Here is a 21,038-nt window from a genome sequence, read left to right as displayed (position 1 = left end):
CACCTCCACCCTTCCCACCGCGACAACTTCCCTCCCAACATGTGGCTTCGCAATCCCCACTATATATTCCTCCACATCTCCCGTGACACACTTGTACCAGACCGACCCATCATCATGATGGCACCCCCGACGGAGAGCATGTGACTCCATATACGCTCCACACATCCACCTACGCGAGACCTTTAAAGCCTCACCAACCAAAATAAACAAATCCAAATTTGTCGAGATCGCCTCCCGTAAGGTCTTTTTCTTGTCATCCGATGACAAATGAAGCCGCTTAATATGTGCGGCCAATCGAACCCCCTTGGACCCCGGTAATCCATCCGGGCAACAGTGGAAGCCTCTAAACGGACACGGCCAAACAACCTCCTTAATAGCCCCGGTCATACCACCCCCGACCCACAAAACACCCCGGTAGCCAAGTACCACACCAAGAAAAATAATAATAAAACAAAACTCGAGTTGAGTTTGAGGAATGAACACCCGAACCAAAGAGGAAGGAGGAGAGCAACCACCCGTTGCCCTCCCCTCCTCAAAACACCAAAAACAAAGATTATTTCATTGAGGCGTTTTGTCAAACACCTGGCGGGCAAACTATTTTCTTCAAAATTTTAGTTGATGATGATTCCTTTTTAAATGTACAAAGTGAAAATGGGATTTGGGTTATTTTAGTTGAATAAACTCTTCCTGTTAAAGATTTAACAGTCAATAGCTCAAGAGCTCTGTATATCATATAACATTTACGCACACAAGTTTCGCATGGATGCGATTGATGATCTAGGGTTCGAATTTGGGGCAAATTCAGGAGAGAAATGATTGGGGGTGAAATGGAGAAGGATGTTGAATCAAAGGCAAATAATATTCAGGATGATGATAACAATAATAATAAAGCTAAGAGCTTCAAATTTAGGGCTCCACAGGAGAATTTTACCATTCAGGATTTTGAATTGGGAAAGATCTATGGTGTTGGTTCTTATTCTAAGGTTTGTTTCACTCAATTTATGGTATTGAGTGAAAGATCTATGGTATTGTAATATAGTGATTAACAGTAATCTAGTATCAAGTTTGTATATCGAAGTGAATGCAAAAATATGTGAATTACTAGTACCAGCTTCTTGAAGACGACCAGCAGCATCATTAAAGCACTGCACGTGATCAACCGAACGGCTGGTGGCCTACAACATACACAAACAAACTCAGTAAATCAATAGGTATCTATCCTGTAAGCAATCTAATAAATCTAACCGCACTACACTTGTTCAGCTTTCATCATTTATAGATATAACAACCAGTAAACCAAAACCCAAGATTCACAATTAGCCCCAAATTTCAGTTAAATATAACTTCAACTCAATTGAATTGATAGGAATTACAGCCTGCAGATTCTACATACAATATAATAATTATTCGTAGAGTAGAGTAGTAGTAGTAGTAGTAGTACCTGGTGGAGAGCATGGCGGAGGGATGCGAATAGAGATATGAAGCTTTGGGAGATAGTAGTAGTAGTACCTGGTAATTGAACCACGCAATTTATTTAATGGATTACTTTAAAAGTTGTTTTAAAGTTGTTTCTAATCACTCGTAATTGAACCAAGCAATTTATTTTAACCAACTTTAAAAGTTGTTTTAATCGGGATTACTCCAGTAATCAACTTTGAAAGTTGTTTCAATCACTTTCGTTTTTTTTTAAACCTATATATTTTACTTGAATGGCAGGTAATTTAGTTTTTTTTTTAAAAGCCCTCAAAAAAAATTAAAAAAAATTAATATAAAAAACCATAATTCAAATATAAAACAAAAACAAAAAAGTAAAAAAAAAAAAAACTAAAACGTTTCGCCCGTTGTCCTCCTTCAACAAACAAAAAAAAACTTACCCGAAACTCATTTTGACCTTTCCGGACTGGACCCATTCCGACCCGGACCCGTTCTAACCCGAACTTGTTGACCCTAACCCGTTCCGACCCTAACCCGTTCCGACCTAAACCAAAACTACCCATTTTAGTCAAAACGTGCTGAAACAAACTGTTAATTGCTGAAACGAACTGAAAAATCGCTTAAACGAGCTGTTAGGTGCTGAAAGGAACTGAAAAATCGCTTAAACAAGCTGTTAGGTGCTGAAACGAACTGAAAAATCGCTTAAATGAGCTGTTAGGTGCTGAATCGAACTAAAAATTGCTTAAACGAGCTGTTAAGTGCTTAAACGAACTGAAAAAATCCCTTAAACGAGTTTTTGCTGTTAAAACGAGCTGTAACGTGTTGAAAACGCACTGATTCGTTTCTCCAAAAAAAAACTGACCCGAAACCTGTTTTGACTCGTTCCAACCTTGACCCGTTCAAACGCGAACCTGTTGACCCTAACTCGTTCCGACCTGAACCAAAACAACCATTTTTTTAAGTGACCTGTTCCGACCCATGACTCGTTTCGACCCAACCCAACCCATTTGCCACCTCTAAATTAACAATATAACTAAAAGGATTATAATTTATTGCAATTTTCCAAAAAAAATGAACATTTTTTATTTTTTTTTTCAATTTTTGCATTCTTTTTCAATTTTTGCAATTTATTGCAATTTTCCGAATTTTTTTGCAAATTTTCAAAATTTTAAAATTATATTTCGCATTTTTACTAATTTTCTCAACCTTTAAAAGTTATTATGTAAAGTAAAAACACTGAAAAATTAAAAAAACCTAGATTACCTACTATCCAGGTAAAATATCTAGGATTGAAACAAAAATGAAAGTTTAATGACCTAATTAGAATAAAAGTTTTTATCGGTGACCTGATTGGAACAACTTTCAAAATTGGTTACTATTTTATGGAGTAATCTCTTTATTTAAAAGGCAACTTCATAAAATAGTAACCAAGATTTATTTAAATGTGGCTTGGATTTTAGTCTCTCTATATGGAAGGTTATCTTTTTTCCTCTAAAATGTTCTTTGTTATAGATAATGGGATGGAGTGATTTTTTCGATGAGTTCTTTAAATTATTTTCTAAAATCTAGAGATAGGTAGTATATAGACGGTGGGATGTGAATGTTTTTAGGTATGATTGTAACAACCCAACTAGACGTTGATTAATCGCTAGTCTACATCCCATCGCCCGACTAGCAACAATCGATTACTACAAAGTGTGCACCTAGAGAATGAAAACAGAAAAAGTACTAAAACTACTAGCAATAAGATACCGATAACCGAATATAATGAGAAATTTATAGTAGTAACAAAAAAAAATAAGTGTAAACCTAACGTATTGTTTGGATTCATAAAATTAAATAATATACACTTCATTGCATAATAAAAGCAATCGACCCACAACACTGTCTCTTTAACTTTTATATTGCTTGGATTTTATAAAAACTCGGTGGGTCTTATTTAGGGGGGTTAAACTAGTCGTGTTAATAGGTTGATGGATTGAACCCAATACCTAATGAAAAATTTATTTTAATCTTAACTATCATCCAAGTCACAAAAGTGTATTAGTGAGTTAATATGAATATGGTTCGTTTAGGTTAAAAAAGCTCTCTCATAATTGGCTTATTGCCCTAAAATCACAACTTTATAGCAAAGACACAAATGTTGTTAAACATTTAACTTTAAAGTTTAAACTATAGAACCCGACACTAGTTTATTTTTTTTATTTTTAAGTTTTGAGATAATATATCAACATTTTTAAGTTAAAAAATAAAACATCCTCTCATAAACTTAATAAAAAATAAATGTAGCAACTCGCTAACCTGATATGATGATGTGGACCCGACCAATTTATCTAGATGTATACACATGTTTGTCTAAAAAGTAACAAGAACACGTTAAACCTAAACCCGACCTACTATTATGTGGTTTTCATGTAATTGACCATGTTTTCAAGTAATACGTTATATTTATTGATAAGTAATATGATTAATAAAAACTGCAAATTGTCATGATTTTACAAATTTCCTTTGTACGTTACTCAAAGATCATTTGAGTAAAATGTAAGTATACCCAATATCATTTGACAACTATCATCATCATTATCGCTTTATACATGTACCAAAACTTACAGACATACTCAAAATTACCATCATAAAACAAAAACAAATAAAAGGTTTTCTAAGTGGGAAGTGGATGATACATTTGCATGATTTTGCTAGACTACCCAAAACTTTACGGGCATGATGGTAATGATTCAAAATCAAAATATGTTTTATATTTAAAAGTATTTATAGATAAAAACATTTAACTAAAAAGCTGTAAATAACCCTTTATGGCTGAAAGAAAAATAAGGGATGAAAACGAATTATAAGAAAAAGAAAACGAATGCAGAGGTAGGGTACCAAAAAGACCCAAATACCCTTAGGTACCACCCGCGGGCCACAGAGAATCCTCTTATAAACCACCCGCGGGGCACATGGACCACCCGCATATCACGAATGAGGAGGAACGTCCTCACAACATGCGCGGAAACATCCTAGCATCCTCAAAAGTCGTCCGCAGGACGGGACGTCTGTCTGCCTAAACATCCGGAAGACAATGCCAGCGGGACAGCTGTCATCACTCAAATACTCTCTAGAAGAAGGTTCATGATTCTTACTTGGGGAATACGTGACTGAACAGCCAATAAATAAAGGACACCTGGTCAGTTTGTTATAACCGTGCACATGGCCAAGGTGCAATCCATCCTATCATTAGACGACGCGTGTCCAGGTTGTTATACCCATGCACATGGGACGTATAGCTCAACCTATCGCAAGAAGACACGTGTCCAGGCAGTTATCAAAGATCTTCTAGAAGAAGACAGCTGGCCCAATCATCTTCATACACCATTCGGCTATAAATACCTTGTCAAACGGTATGAGGTATTCATTCACTCATCTACATTCTGACTACACTTAATCTATTTACTTCGGTACATTCTCCCTTACGAACGATACTGATTCTCACGCCGGAGGGTGGTTACAGGAAGACCCCCCCTCTTGTCCTTCCTGTAACGAGACTCACGGTGTTTGTTTTGCAGGTTCCGGTCATTGGACTTTGGGAAGCTATACTCATATCTTAGTTGTAATTATCGTACTTTACCCCGTAGACTAATTGGATCCAGGACCCATACCCGGGGAACGGATCCGTGTTTCTTCAACGAACTTTTTCAGTCAAACAAAATCATTGAACATTGATCAAGACAACAAAATTATTTTCTAGAACATTTAAGTGTCACTCTATTTGTAATTCAGGACACCAAAGGTGCAAATCGACGAACTTAAGAGACGATATCGACAAATAGGTTGTGGTTGGTTATGTTTCATAATTACAATATGTATTCTATTGCATAAAATAGGTAATGTCTTAATGATCAAGTTAGCGTTCATTAGGATTTCTTGTTAGGCTTGTGGTTTAATAAGAGTTGGAAAAAAGAGACACAAGTTACGTGTAATAGGGGTTATTGAGTTATATCTAACCATACTATTAAAACAATAGAGTTTAACTCAAAATGACATCTTTCTATTGATGTATTCTTAATCTTTCCATGTATATCTAGCACTTCTCTAATTTTCATGTGAATAAAATAATTCTAAAATAAATTAAAATACTATACAATCAATTCTATTAAATTTTATTCAATGATTATTAATTTCTATAAATTAATTTATATTCTTATGTATACATATTCATAAGTAATTTAGTTTATTTTACATTAGTAAACATTACTTTTGTATATAAGCATAATTACCTGAATTGTGTATTAAATCAAATATTTAGAGATTGAAGATATGGTATAACATAATAAAATATATTGTATACCTTAAACTAAAAGTCTTATAATTCTTTTTGTTTATTGTTATCTTATATTATACAAGAATATTATATTATCCCGTCTTTAGTAAATATCATTTTAAAGACCATAAGGGCAAAGTATATAATGAATACAACCTAAAGAGATTATAAGATAACATATTTGCGCCAATAAAATTGTATAATAAATTATCGATAATGAGAACATTCCTTTACAATGACTGTAATATTGGATGATTGTATAATAAATTATCGATAACCATTATTTCTTAAAATTGTATAATAAAATATTGATAATTATCAATAAATTTAACATATATATCTTACAAATAAATTAAGTCAAAAATTAAAATAATTATCAACTTTTGTCACGGATGTTTCAAATTTTAACCCTAATTTTTAGCCATTTCTCTCCCTCTGAATTTATTTATGCATTTGTGAAATACCAATAGATATTACGGAGTACTACATTATCAAACATGATTAAACATTCCATAAATTTTAAACTTTTAAATTAACCATCAAGATTGATTATATACTAAATATACCATGATTAAAAATTCATTATTTCTAAAAGGATTTTAAAATTTAAAATATAGAATAACTTAAATATTTTTAAAATATGATCAAACATTCCATAATTATATATAATTGAAAGGCAAGTGGACGGTGTCTCACATAAAATACTGTAGCTAAGAAGTACAATTAGTTAGGCAGGCTGTACAAGCACAAGATGCTACATGATCTCAACTGTCACCGACAAAGCATCCCATGGGGGCTTTACATCTGCATATCCTTTTCACCACATGTGCACCTTCCTTTTCACAAAGAAATTAAGAGAGAGAAAAACACGATGCCACTCCATGGCTCCATCCACAAAGCATAGCTGGAGACAACAATTACCTTAAAACTGACATAGTGACATGTTAGGTTTTGTATATGTGCGTGTGAAATTGAAGTATTGAATCGTGGTCATATAGTCGGCTTGCTTTTCGATTTAGGGTTTTTGGGATTGCGAAATAATCACCACAATCTTCACCGGAACGTCATGTAAATAAATAATCGGCACGTTTCCGGAATGCCTACTAGGTGTTTACCAAAATGTTTCTATGAATTTAGGCTATGTAGCCATTATATCTCTTTAAAAATTTGTTATCTCAAATGCGAGTAATTGACTAGAGTATGTTTCTTACATTATTCAAATGTTAATTTGTTATCTGAATTTCTTAAGCTATGAAGATGTAACCTGAGATTCTTGAATATGTTGGGCTTGATTACGCTTTTTATTTCAAGATTTACATCCTTGGGTACTTTAATTCTTCTTTTTCTCATATGAAATTATCACACTTAATGTTATTTTGCCTTTAAATTGTTACTTTAATTATTTATTGTTGCATACATGTGTAACCCCTCATATATGTAACTCTGATTAGCTTCCTGCTGCCTTTTGTGATATGCAGTTTTTGGGAACTCGAAACATCTAGCAGTTGGGGCTGTAACTTTAAGCTCTTATATTATAGTTGGAACCATTGAAAGAAAGTGCAACAAGCGAGTGATCAGGTATGCTCTTTGAAAACCCTAACAATAATTGGGCTTTCATATTATCCGGTTGAAAACCCTAACAATCCTCTGTTCGTTGAGAATAACATATTGTTTGTATCTACTTTTTTAAAATGGTCTCCACATGTTGCACTAAGACAAAAAAAAATTATTGACAACTCAAAGGTACGTTCTCTTGAAGGTTGTAATAAAATTCTAATCGTTTGAAGGAAGCTTGAGTCATCTTTGCATTTTGAGTTTATAACAAGTTTCTGGTGATGATATTTATAGCTAGCCTCATAAATTTTCTGGTTCAACATGAAAAAGGTTATCTTTGCATTTGATGATGATGATGATGATGAATTGATGAAGCAATTAGTTGTTTGTGTTCTGCTATTAATGCATGCTGAAAAAGAAGGTGTATATATATATATACTTAATTAGATTAGAAACAAATATTATCAATGTTGTAGTTTTCTTCTATTTAATATGAAGTAATTTGGATTCTTTTTAACATTGAGTTTTCTTTAGTTTGCACCATTTATTTGCATTTTCTGATACTTAACAATTTTTGATACAAAATGGATTGTATCTCTTTTTTATACAATGGGATGGACTGAAGAGACCTATCCATGTGTTTGGAATTTCATGTTATTTTGCTTTATATATTCAAGATGACAGGCTGAAAGCTTTCGCATATCTTTCTGTTAAGGTATTTAGTTTTTTAATGCTATGAACAAACATTATCTACAAGTTTGACGATAGTTATTTAATACATAACAAGGTGTGAATGTTGAAGTTGAATAATTATTAGCTTGCTAAAGTAGTTTCTTGGGGGAATATAACCACAGTTGAAAATACTCAGAGGTAACAATTTCATACTTTGTATTCAGTTGACACTTATCTCTCCATATCTCAAATACATAAATATTGCAGGTACGCTAATACGAAGCGATGTCATTTTTATGGTAGATTATGCAAGGGTCAATTAGGTGGATAGAGAGATGAAAAATGTGGCATTATTTCATAGAAGGATAGAAGAGGTTTGAGATGAAAAGTTGGATTGAAGAGTTGAAGCAATGACTAGCATGCTAAGATACGATAAGCAAGATCTCTGTTTCTATTTCAAAATTTAATATTTTGTTATTGGAATACAATAGTTTGGCTCATAAATTTTAAGTCAAAGATTCGGCATTTTTGTTTTCAGCGGTTTCAAAATGATGTTTGTTAGTGTTGATTTTAAAACTTCTATACATGTTGCACGCATAAGTATGTTGATGTGCCTCAACATGACAAACGCTTATAAGTGCCTTGATGCGCCGCAACGCTGCGGCGGGTCGAATTACTAGTTCAAATTTAAAATAACTTGAATATTTCCTATCTTATAACGTAAGTATTTTAGTTTAATTGACATTAGTAAACATTTCTTTAATATATATGCTTAATTACTTGAATTGTCTATTAAATCAAATATTCGGAGATTCAAAAATAAAAATACGGTACAACATAAATTTAAAAATTAATATTTTTAATATCTGGTCATACATTTCATAATTAACCTCTTCAAATTTAAAATAACTTAATTTCAAAATCCCTAATTATATGATGTAAATAAATTATTTCAAAATCTCTTTTTTTATTAGTATTGTTTAATTGATATTTGATCCATCAGATTTAATATAAAACAACCTAACCAGTCATTACGGATTTAAATCTATCATAACTGGCTCTAATTTTAGATTTATAAGATTTGACCAATTGACTAATTAAAAATATAACAAATGGAGTATAACTTGAAATCCGTAATCAATTGCAAGTAAATTTGTCTATATTAGGAATCAAATCAATCATATGATTGAGGAGGTACAAACACACACACACACACACACACATATATATATATATATCATAACTGATTTTTTGATTACGGATTTTCAAAATTTGAATCAGTTATGATATATATAACATCATATCATGTAAACACGGATTTTAAAATACGGTGTAGATTTAAACATATCAATTTAAATTATATAATTATAATATCATTTAAAAACATTGAATTCAACTATTTCTAAATTTCAAAATCCGTAACGTAGACCTCCTAATTTTCGTCCATATTTTAAACAATTTCAAAATCCCTAATTTTATGATATTAATTAATTACATTTATACACTCACACAATTATTCTTACACCATCACACCGGATTTAGCAAAATCGAATTTGTTTGTTTGTAAGGTATATATTTTTGGTTGTGCTTATATAATTCATTTTGGTGTTTAGTTGTTCGGTTCAAAGTATAATTGTTCAAAAATTAATAGTTTGTTTATTTTTAATTTTTCACCACCCGGAAGATGGAGCCAACAAACATTACAATGTTGAAGCAATTGGATGTGCTTAACAACGATTGTGTCCTCAAGGTTCGTATTTTGAAACTATGGCGTCTCAAGGACAATAACAAGCCCAGAGAAGATTAGTCGATGGAGATGATTTTGCAAGACGAAATGGTATTGTTACATAAAAATAAATAGCTTACCATAATCCGGACTTTTACTTTTATTCCAAATTACACATTCATAAATTTTAGTATATTATTCACACAATTTTGTACTAATTATTAGATGGTGAATGTTTTTATATTTATTGGTTAGGTTTTCACCGATTTTGTACTAATACACATTTATATGTGTTTCCGGTAAGGTTATATCGTTTTCCGGTAATGTTTACATTTGTTCACATAATTCAAATATTCCATAATTGATCATTTATTTATTATGTGATATTATATTAATATTTAATTTTATCATTTCACGTTATTGTCCCCAACTTGATATAATGGATTGAGAATTTTTTGACAAGATGTCTTATTTTTTGTTTAATGTTAATGTATAGTTTCGTTATAATGTATTTATTTATTTTTCATAATTCATGTAATTTAATTGATTATTATATAATCTGAAAATGAAATTTAATTGATCATTCTATAAGACATTAAATTAGTTATAGTAAGATAATCAATCTTAATTGTTGTTGGCCAAATTCCAATTAAATCACTAATGTCAACTAAATTTAAAACATTATTATATTTTTCAATATTATCGTATTTAACATTTTAAAATAATACACATTTAATATGACATTTTAGAAACCGATTTTCACTATTCAAATTCAGATTTTCACTATTTATATGAAGTTTACAAAAATGTGTTATATAGTTTGACTTTCACCGGCTAATCAAAAACTTAAATTTAACGAATTTGACCATTTCATAAATTTTCAATATTAATGCCTTAAATAAAAAAAATATTTCTTAATAACCATTTCTAAATATTTCAAGTTATTATGATTTTAATGTCAATTTCAGCTAAATCTATTAATATATTTATTCCTAAACATTAAAAATCAAATATAATAAAATGTACATTTATTTAATTCGGTTTTTATATAATACCTTTAATTATGGTTAATATTCATAACATATTTAAACCCTTATTTGTGTTTTTTATATTTGACCATTTTTTAATTATGTCTAAATTTCATGATTCATACCTTTAGTAAAACGCACATTTTTCTATAACCGATTAAATACGGAATTTTAAAAATTAAATACAAATTGAATGTCAAAATTAATGTATAAAACAAACCCCCATTTTAATGTTACAAAAATAAAAAAAAAAACATTTTTTTTTACATATTAATGTCAAAAGTTGACTAATTAACGAATTTGATATTAAATGTAATTATGTCGAAATTATTTATTACAATACAACTGTACTAAATATTTTTTTGAAGTTTACTAATAATTTTTTTTATTCATAAAAGTGAACGCTAGCATTAGATTTAATAGATCTAACAAAAAGTTATTGAATGTTTCTTATACAAAAGTTAAAATAAAAATTCTTTTATAAAAATTTGTATATTTATTGATTACAATTTTTATATAAGTATATGTTTTTCTTCATGTACAAAGCATGCATTTTTTTCTTCATTCCAAATCTTATTAACAAACACTACAGTTATAATTTGTCAAATTCTAGCAATATAATCTATTTGTAGTCGTATCTCAAACTCAGTAAACATTATTTGACCAAGTCTATAAGGATATTGTTTGCCATAGCCGCATATTATGACTATGAGATATGACAAATGGATGTCAAAACTGTTTTTCTAAATGGGCATCTTGAGGGAGATGTCTATATGGTTCAGCCCGAAGGTTTTGTCGATCCACAACATCCTAATAAAGTATGCAAGTTAAAGAAATCAATCTATGGATTGAAACAAGCATCTAGAAGTTGGAATCACCGTTTTGATAATGAAGTTAAGAAACTTGGATTCATCAAAAACGCTGATGAAGCTTGTGTGTATAAGAAAGCTAGTGGGAGCATCATTACCTTTCTGGTATTATATGTCGATGACACACTATTATTTGGAAATGACATTCCAACCATGGAGGGCGTAAAAGCATGGCTTGGAAATTGCTTTTCCATCAAGGATCTTAGTGAAGCCGCATATATTCTGGGAATAAGGATCTATAAGGATAGATCAAGGCGGTTGATAGGTTTGAATCAAAGTGCATACATTGACAAAATCTTGAAAAGGTTCAAGATGGAAAACTCTAAAAAAGGTTTGGTACCTATTCAAAGAGGAACAATATTGAGTGCATCTCAATGTCCAAGCTCAAAGGATGAGCAAGACAAAATGAATGGAATCCCATATGCATCTGCTATAGGATCCATCATGTATGCCATGATATGCATTAGACCGGATGTGTCATGCGCTTTGAGCATGACAAGTAGATATCAACAAAATCCGGGTTCTAGCCATTGGAGGGCGGTTAAGAACATATTGAAATACCTTAGGAGGACTAAGGATATGTTTCTAATATATGGCTCTGGTGAGGAGGAACTCATTATAAAGGGTTACACGAATGCGAGTTTCCAAACAGATCGAGATGATTCTCGATCACAATCGGGATATGTCTTCGTTCTAAATGGTGGTGATGTCTCTTGGAAGAGCGCAAAACAAGACGTGGTAGCCTTGTCCACCACTGAATCGGAATACATCGGCGCCTCCTTGGCAACTCAAGAAGCTGCGTGGATTATAAAGTTCATTGCCGACCTAGGGGTAGTTCGTACCATTCAGGACCCTCTAGAAATCTTTTGTGACAACGAGGGTGCGATTGCTCAAATCAAGGAACCCCGTGCACATCAAAAGACTAGGCACATTGAGCGGAGATTCAACTACATAAGGGATGAAGTTGAAAAAGGAAAAATATGTATTCGCAAAGTTCACACTGATCAAAACATTGAGGATCCACTCACGAAACTCCTTGAAAGGCCGAAGCATGAGGGTCATACTTGTGCCTTAGGACTTCAATATTCTAGTGATTGGATTTGATCAAAATTTTGTATTTGGATATCGGAACAACTTTATTTTGACTCAATCATATGGTTTTGGTTATGTTTTTGAGTTATGTTCCATTTTAGCATGCTTAAATCCATGAATAATTTGATTATTCTAAATGTCCGTAGTCGATCATAGTTGTGGGAACAAATATAAAGGTAAGACTATTATGAACTTGGATTGGTAGATATTCATGAAGTATGAATTTAGCAAGGGTTACTGCCAAGGTTCATAGATATTTATGTGATAAATATTGGACTGACCCGCCCTCAATTTTACTGCATGGAATCCTTGTGATTTGTGATCATAAGTAAATTTGAGTAAAGGCGAACATCATAGTATCCTCTGACCTGAGATACATATTGGGTCTTGATAGTCACAAACTATTATACTTTGATTTAGTTATTCGCTGCTTTGAAATATGTTAGTACATAAGGCTAAGCTCAAGTGTAGTAAAAGGTGATAGTGAGAGACGTATGTAGTCAATAGGGGATTTGTCCCTCTTATTCTTTGAGAGTTAAATGTCTAAGGCCTGATAAATTAAATCAACAGAGGATGATCACTCTGTGTCTCTGGATTTAACATGACATTTGTGGCAAAAAGATAAATGATAGTTTCACCTAAATCATTTCAAGTGAGGGACTTGAAGGGGATGATGTTATTGAATGGCACTTCGTCATGCGTATTAGGGATAGTAAACCGTTGTTAGGCGGTATTTGCTATTTGCATCAATATTCTATGTATCTTGTGCAAGTGGGAGATTGTTAGAATCGATTTGCCCAAGACACATATTTGAGTTGATGTGGCTAGTACGTTATGATCCAAGTCGGATCATACCCAATAACAAGCTAGACAAACGCCATGATATTTATTATTAGATATGATCTAAGTAAGAAATATCAACACTTATAATATTTGGAAATGGGTTTTCTAAATATTTGCATTTGTGTGTTAAATAAGTTATGTGGATAATTTATATTTGAGAGATGCTATTTATTTGGATAAATAACAAATTGGATAAATAACAAATATGTTTTAAAGGAAAATAATGCAAAAAATGGTTTTTGAGTTTTGGGGGGAAAACCCCATGGGGGCCGGCCCCTCCTCACTCTCTCCCCTTTTCTATTACTTCCAAGACATGCAAAGCCATGGGTTGGTAGATGATTTTCTTGGGTGAATTCATTTTACACCTTCTCTCCCACACACATTTTTCTCTCTTCTCTCGGCCGAAAACCCAAAGAAGAACAAGAGAGTGATTTGCAAGAAGTGTAAGGATCCTAGCAACCTTGGTGTTTTGTTGGAGCTTGTTCGGGTATACAAGCTTGAGGATTTCTCCTTTGGAATCTAGCCATTCATATCTTCATCTTCTTCGATTTCTGGACTTGAAGGTATGTTCTTGAAACACCCTATGGTTGTTCTTGATAGCATGTGAATTGTACATGGATCATGGATTGGGTTTAACATAAACGGGTTTATGTGTAATGACAAAACAAGATTTAAAACTCTAATTTCCGTTGCGTTTTCCTAATAAATTGGTTTATTTGGACTTTGATAATCTTCCTAAAACCCAACACAAACTGCATATCAGAATCTGCAACCATTCTATGATTATGGCCTTCAACAAAAGCATATACTTCAAAAATTACACCGTCAACAGATTTTAACTATAGATGTGCTCTACAACCACATCTAATTGTCGGCCTCTTCCTCCTTTTATAATATGGCTTGCTTGATTCATTACAATAACCTTTTGAATCATACATTTTAGCTGACTTTTGACCTTCTTTACAACATGTAAAATACTTGGTCTTTAGTACACCATCATGCAAGTAAGATCCACCTTTACGAACCCCAAATCTAGCTTTTTTAGCATATTCACTATAAAAATCAAATGCCTGATCAATTGACGAAAAGATCATTCCTTTAACAGGTGTGTAAGAAGAAGCAACTTCAGGAATGATATCAACCTCTTGACCTTCAACCAAACACTTGAATCATCTACACAAAATATCAAATAAAACTTCATATTATAATCAACCATTTTAACAATCCTAATAATAACACGCTCATATTATAAAACGTGTTAACACCAAAAACACCTCATAAAGTAATCCAAACACGCTCATATTATAATCAACCATTTTAACCATCCTAATAGTAAAACGCTCATAACACGCTCATATTATATAACATTATAATCATTCATAGTAACACGCTCATGATACGCTCATAGTATGAACATAAAAAATCAAACATGTTAATACACTCCTAATATGAACACGCTCGCAAACTAAACTAATCAATTATCATGTGATTCTCATATAAACTAACATACAGGTTACTGCCACGATTATAAACATAGTATACATCTACTGTTGATTAGTTCAAACAGAGCAAAAACTTACATTCACGATCGTCTTCTATTTCAAAACCCTAAATCACAAAAATCGATTGAAAACTGGTTCGTGTACTCAAGAGAGCTCAATTGATAGTTTTCGGTACAAAAATTGTTTTGTAAATAAGAAATTGATTTTGATTAAGCTAAATATCAGGATCGTAACCGTTTATACGCACATTACCAAATTTAAATTACTAATCAAAAAGACAATTGTACCCTTCTTGCTTAAAATACACCGAATCTTCTCAACCGTTCTCAACTGAATGGAAAGTGTAGATCGACGCTCCAAAATGTCTCGTACGATTTTGTACGATAATGATTTGCGTATTTCATCTTTTCTCTTATAGTTTAAAATTTTATCATACGTTATTCCAATTACAAAAACATTTGTTGCGAAGAAAAATGTCACACTCTTAAGTCTTATGGTGCTTATAAACATTTATAATTCTTAAGTTTGCAAAGGTTATAAATTGTTAGAAAAATAGACATAACTCATTTTTAAGATAAAAGTAAATTGTAAATAAGAAAAAAAATTCTCTGTGTCTTATAAATACAAACTCAACACTCAAGTATCAATCCATTAATTGTTTATCATCTCATCCAACATAGGCTTACTCTCACGATCAAGATTGGACATGAAAACACTCAACATCATGACAAGGCTAACACCGTCTTACCTTTTTTGCAAGATCAAGGTTCTAAGTAGGAGCCGAGCCGAGCCCGAGCCAGGCCAGCTCGAGCTCGATAATTATTCGAGCTGGCTCGGCTCGAGCTCGAATCTTAATCGAGCCAATAATATGAGCTCAAGCTCGGCTCGGTTTTAAATCGAGCCGGCTCGGCTCGGATCGATAACTGGTCTCGAAACATTATCTGTAGTTCTGTACCCGAACTTGGAACAACGATTTTTGAAAGTAAAGGAAGATTGATTGATTGATAACAATAACAATAAAGATGAATTAATTAATTGCCGGCTGTTGAGCGGTGGTGGTGACTGTCTGGTGAGCGGGTGCCGGCTGGTAGTGGTGAGCGGCTGTTTAACGTTGTTGTTGTTGAGCGGCTGTGGCTGGTAGTGGTGAGCGGCTGCGGCTGCGGCTGTTTAAAGTGGTGAGCGGCTGTGGCTGTGGCTGTGGCTGTGGCTGGTAGTGGTGAAGACGTGAAGTGGTGAAAGTGATATTAGGGTTAGAAACTTAGGATAATAACTGGTCATGTTTTGAGGCTGGTTATTTTAAATTTATTTGTATTGGGCTACATGGATATTCAATTGAGAAATGAAGCCCATATATTATATATTTGGATTTTGGACTAGATAACTATATGCATGTATACATATATATAATAAATTAAAATAAAATAGTTCGAGCCTATCGAGCGAGCTTGAGTCGAGCTGGGGCTAGCTCAGGCTCGGCTCGTTTAGAAATCGAGTCGAGCTAGGCTCGGCTTGTTTACAATCGAGCCGATTTCGAGCGAGCTTTCTCCGAGCTTTTTTCAAGCGAGTTTCGAGCGAACTTCGAGTCGTGAGCTTTTTGAACAACCCTAGTTCTAAGTCCATCCGTTTTAGATGTATATCCATGACACGAATTACAGGCCAAGAATCACATATCAACTATACACATTAAGTTTTTCTAATATCAAACTAATATTACAAAATTTTATAGCATGACAAAGCGGGGATAGATAATCAAACTTTAAATCATTTATCAATTTAAGCTACATGACACCATTTATAAGTAACAATCCATTAATCTATTGTCACATGTCATAATTCTACGAGTCTAACCTACCTTTTTCCACTTCTCTTATTTACATTTTATCACTTCGTAACATCAAATGTTGTATACATATTTATAAAAAATAATTAATTTTTGTTACTTTCAACATTATTATTTTTTACTTAAGCACTTATTAACACATAACTTCAATCATATCTTATCTCAAAATATCACAGATCTTCACTCCAAACTATTAAATATTTCGTTTATTCTACCCGTATTTGTGTTTTGAAAAAGTAAAAGCAACAAGACATCCAAAATAACCGGCAGTCCACCTCCATGACTATCTTCTTTTCCATGTCACGTGTCTAAAGATTTCAAATTCCAAACCCTCTTTCTTTCCTTCATCACATTTTTCACCAAATCTTACCATTTTCTCTTCAAGATTCTTGCCACAGATCTTATTCAGGTATCATATACCTTCAATCTTGTGTTAATTATTTAAATTTCTTTTTTTCCCATCTGGGTTTAACTGGATCTGTCATAAAGTAGTTTAATTTGTGTTTAATTTCACATTTGGTTGAATTCATAATTTGGGGAAAAATACTAATTTTTGGGTGCATATGAAAACCCACCTCTGATTTTACCAGCATTTTGGTAAATGTGTTTTAGGGTTTTAGTTGGAATGTTATAACTTGGCTGGATTAAAACATTGCATCATGATAAATATATATATATTTTTTTTCTCTAGAAATTAGCTGAATTCAAGAACTAGAGGTTGATATTTAAAGAATTTTTTTATTTACAAATTTTGTGAAAATGAGCTGGAAATCGACTTCTTTCGAGAAATTGTATACTTAATTTGTTAATTTTTTTACATGTTTGGTTATTTAAAAAGTAGTTCTAAGTTCTAACAAATATTTCTACTTTAGGCACATTTGAAGTCACCAAGTGGTCAGCTAGTTTATCATAAAGATGGAACCGGATGGGCAATTAAACGGTTTTAAGAATGTTAATGGTGATATTCGTGAAGGTAACATACGTTTTGTGCATCATTTTGACATCTCCTTCATTAAGAAATAATATGTAAATGACCTGAACTGTTCGGCGGGGAGTTTGTTTGTGGTCTTTTGTTTAATAAACGAATGAGCATGAACAAAAAAAATTGTTTCTTAAGTTAAACGAACGACTATGAACACTTGTCTCGTTTGTTCATTTATTTTCGTTAGTTTACGTCTGTTAATATATTTATTTAAAGTTTTGGCCCATTACAACTCAGTATAGCTAGTTTAAAATTGTTCTTCACATTGCTTTTAACTAGCTTTAGCTCAGTTATGTTCGTTCATTTATACTGTTAACGAACAAAATAAATGGACACGAACAAGAAAAGCCCATTCGTTGAATTGTTCATATTTGATCGCTTCATTAGCAAGCCTATGAAAAATTTAATTTAGGGTTCGGGACTCTTGTATAATATTAAATATTTTTTCACAGGCAATCTTCCTGCTGCTAGAGTACCAGAAATGACAAGTATACACGATTTACAGGTTACCGTTCTGTTATCTTTCTGATAAGTTGTAAAATGTTTGCGTTGCTCTTTTCTTTATCTTACTTGATTTCAATGAAACATTAATTTACAGAACGCATCTTCACGGTCACTCTTTCATATTGTACATAAGATTCTTGATGACAGCATTGAGAACAGGAAAGTGGATGTGCCAGATGTAAGCGAATAATTGGTTCTTTCATAATTAGTCATGGCCTGTGTTACATAACTTAATAGTTTATATTTTGTTGTGTAGAGAGTTGCCTGCTTATTGAAAAAACTCTTTCAAATGATTGAGCAACGATGTGCTAAACAAGCAGAAGATTTTAAGAAGGTAAAGTTTAAACCTTTTATAGTGTAGAAATTTTTGCTTAGTTCTAATAAAGGATGATTTTTTGTGGATTTAGCAAAACGATTTGTACAAGACTCGTGAAGAGAAGTATAATATTAAAGTGAGAGTGTTTAAAACGCTAGTAACCGGGGCCATGGAAGAAAATGAGGTAACTTAAGTCTGTTACTTGTTACAAAGGTGGCATACTGTTTCTGATATTAATTAATTTTTTAAAATTATTTCTGCTAGGTCCTTATGAATCAGCTCCACAATATAAAGGTGCGTTTCTGATGTTGGAGTTAATTTAACTGTTTTGTAGTTGCTTTAGGTAACGTGCCAAAATAGGTTAGGTTTTGAAACAGGCCATTTTTGTATAGGTCTAAACGAACTGGTTGAGTTGGTTGACCTGCAAATGCTTATTTGTTTCTCAATATGCTATTTTTCACTTAGATTAGTGTGCTAATAATTTAAAGTTTCGAATAAAAAGATTTAGTAGGTTATATGCTTAAAAAGTAGACTTTGGACTAGGGCTGTAAACGAGTTGAGCCGAGCCAGGTTAGGCTCGGGCTCGGCTCAGATTCGTTACCTTAACGAGCTGAGATGTTGAACTCGAGCTCGACTCATAAAAGCTCAAGCCAGCCCATGGCTTGTTAAGCTAAATCGTTTAATTATTTATTTATTTTTTTGTATTTTTACACATACTGATAATTTAATATATATGTATATATAAAGGAAAAATATTACTTTCACAATACACGTAATGCATAATTTACAAACAAAATTTATAGTTTGTGTATTTAAAATTTTGGGGTATACTTTTGGGTTATAGTTTATATATATTAAAATTTTGGGCTTTAATTAAAAGGAGCCGGTGTGTGAGTCAACGGCCCGCTAAACGAGCCTAATGAGCTGAAGTCACCTGACCTGGGCTCGGCTCGGTTTGTGTGCAAACAAGGTGATTTCGAGTTAGCTGTAAGCTTTCTGAACAACCCTACTTTGGACAACTTTCAAATCATTTGACTCGTTCCCATATTATTTTGGCCTGTTCGAGACAACGCAGCCCACATCGACCTGTTCGTAAGCAAACAGGTTCAGATGGCCACCTGTAAGATCCCAAGTCAGCCCATTGACAAGTTAACTTGTATTCGCAGACTGAGAAGACTATGGTAGAGGAGAAGAAAATGCTTGAAGATGCAGAGTTAGTTAAACTAAGAAAAGAAAATGACAACAACAGTTTAGAAATTTCAAAATTAAATCAGCAATTAGAAGTCACAAAAAACACATATGAGACCCGTTGTCTACAGCTTGAAACACATGCAATGGAAATTAAATCTGACCTAGAAGACAAGATTTCAAATCTTGAAAATCTTCTCACTGATTCAAGAAAAAAGGTTAAAGAACTTGAAAAATTTACCGAATTCAAGTTTCAAAGATGGAAAAAGAAAGAGCGCGGTTATAAAAAGTTTATCGATTTTCAACACGGATCACTTAAGGTTTGTATAAAAAGTCACACCTTTATTGTATAATATAAAAAAAATGTTATAATACTATATAATCGTATGAGAACTCTAGGAACTGAGGATGGGTTCTGAGTCGATTAAGCAAGAAGTTTTGATGACGCGGCAGATATACTCTGAGGAAATTAATCAATTTGGTAAATTTCCAGATTTTAAATCTTATTTATTTGTTGATAAAATAAAAGATTAAAACATGTTTGTATATTATTTTGTACAGGAATTAAGATTCAGGGGCTTGTTGATGCTGCACAAAACTACCATGTAGTTTTAACAGAAAACCGCAAATTATACAATGAAGTCCAAGATTTAAAAGGTATAATAAAATCATAATTCAGAAGACAAAATGTTTAACATTGTTAAAATATATTGATTTTAAGAAAATAGTATATTGTTTGAGCAGGGAATATAAGAGTTTATTGTCGTATACGACCATTTCTTAAAGGCCAAAGTCAAAGACAGACGACCATAGAGTATATTGGTGACAATGGTGAACTGGTTGTCACAAATCCCTCAAAGGCAGCCAAAGAAAGTCACCGATTATTCAAATTTAATAAAGTCTTTAGCCCAGCCGCAACACAAGGTTTGTAATATCGCGTACGAACATATGTATTTTACTATTTTTTAAGAAATTTTTAAATTTGGGTGATTGCAGAGGAAGTGTTTGTTGATACACAACCGCTAATTCGGTCTGTACTGGACGGGTATAACGTGTGCATATTTGCGTATGGTCAAACGGGCTCTGGGAAGACATATACCATGGTCCATAACTGAATTTTATTAAATTATATATATGTTAAATCATGGTTTGCAAATTATGATTTTTCTT

At 32.6% G+C, this 21,038-nt stretch overlaps 1 protein-coding gene across 1 annotated transcript; it reads left to right on the top strand.

Moving 5' to 3' along the window:
* Positions 1-17,204: 17,204 nt before the first annotated feature.
* Positions 17,205-20,971, top strand: LOC143593067 (kinesin-like protein KIN-14J; the record flags this gene model as incomplete). Its single annotated transcript, XM_077072812.1, has 12 exons — positions 17,205-17,287; positions 17,751-17,851; positions 18,313-18,365; positions 18,459-18,542; positions 18,621-18,698; positions 18,772-18,864; positions 18,945-18,974; positions 19,847-20,188; positions 20,268-20,349; positions 20,430-20,525; positions 20,613-20,792; positions 20,865-20,971. Coding segments are annotated over exons 2-12 (1,203 nt in total), but the record flags the coding sequence as incomplete, so codon positions are not given.
* Positions 20,972-21,038: the final 67 nt, after the last annotated feature.

Source organism: Bidens hawaiensis, unplaced genomic scaffold, assembly GCF_021521415.1.
Source record: "Bidens hawaiensis isolate Kalapana, Puna unplaced genomic scaffold, B.hawaiensis_p1.1 tig00041647_1, whole genome shotgun sequence".
Classification (NCBI taxonomy): Eukaryota; Viridiplantae; Streptophyta; class Magnoliopsida; order Asterales; family Asteraceae; genus Bidens; species Bidens hawaiensis.
The sequence above is the reverse complement of the archived record's forward strand: the minus strand, read 5'-3'. Positions and strand labels throughout refer to the sequence as shown.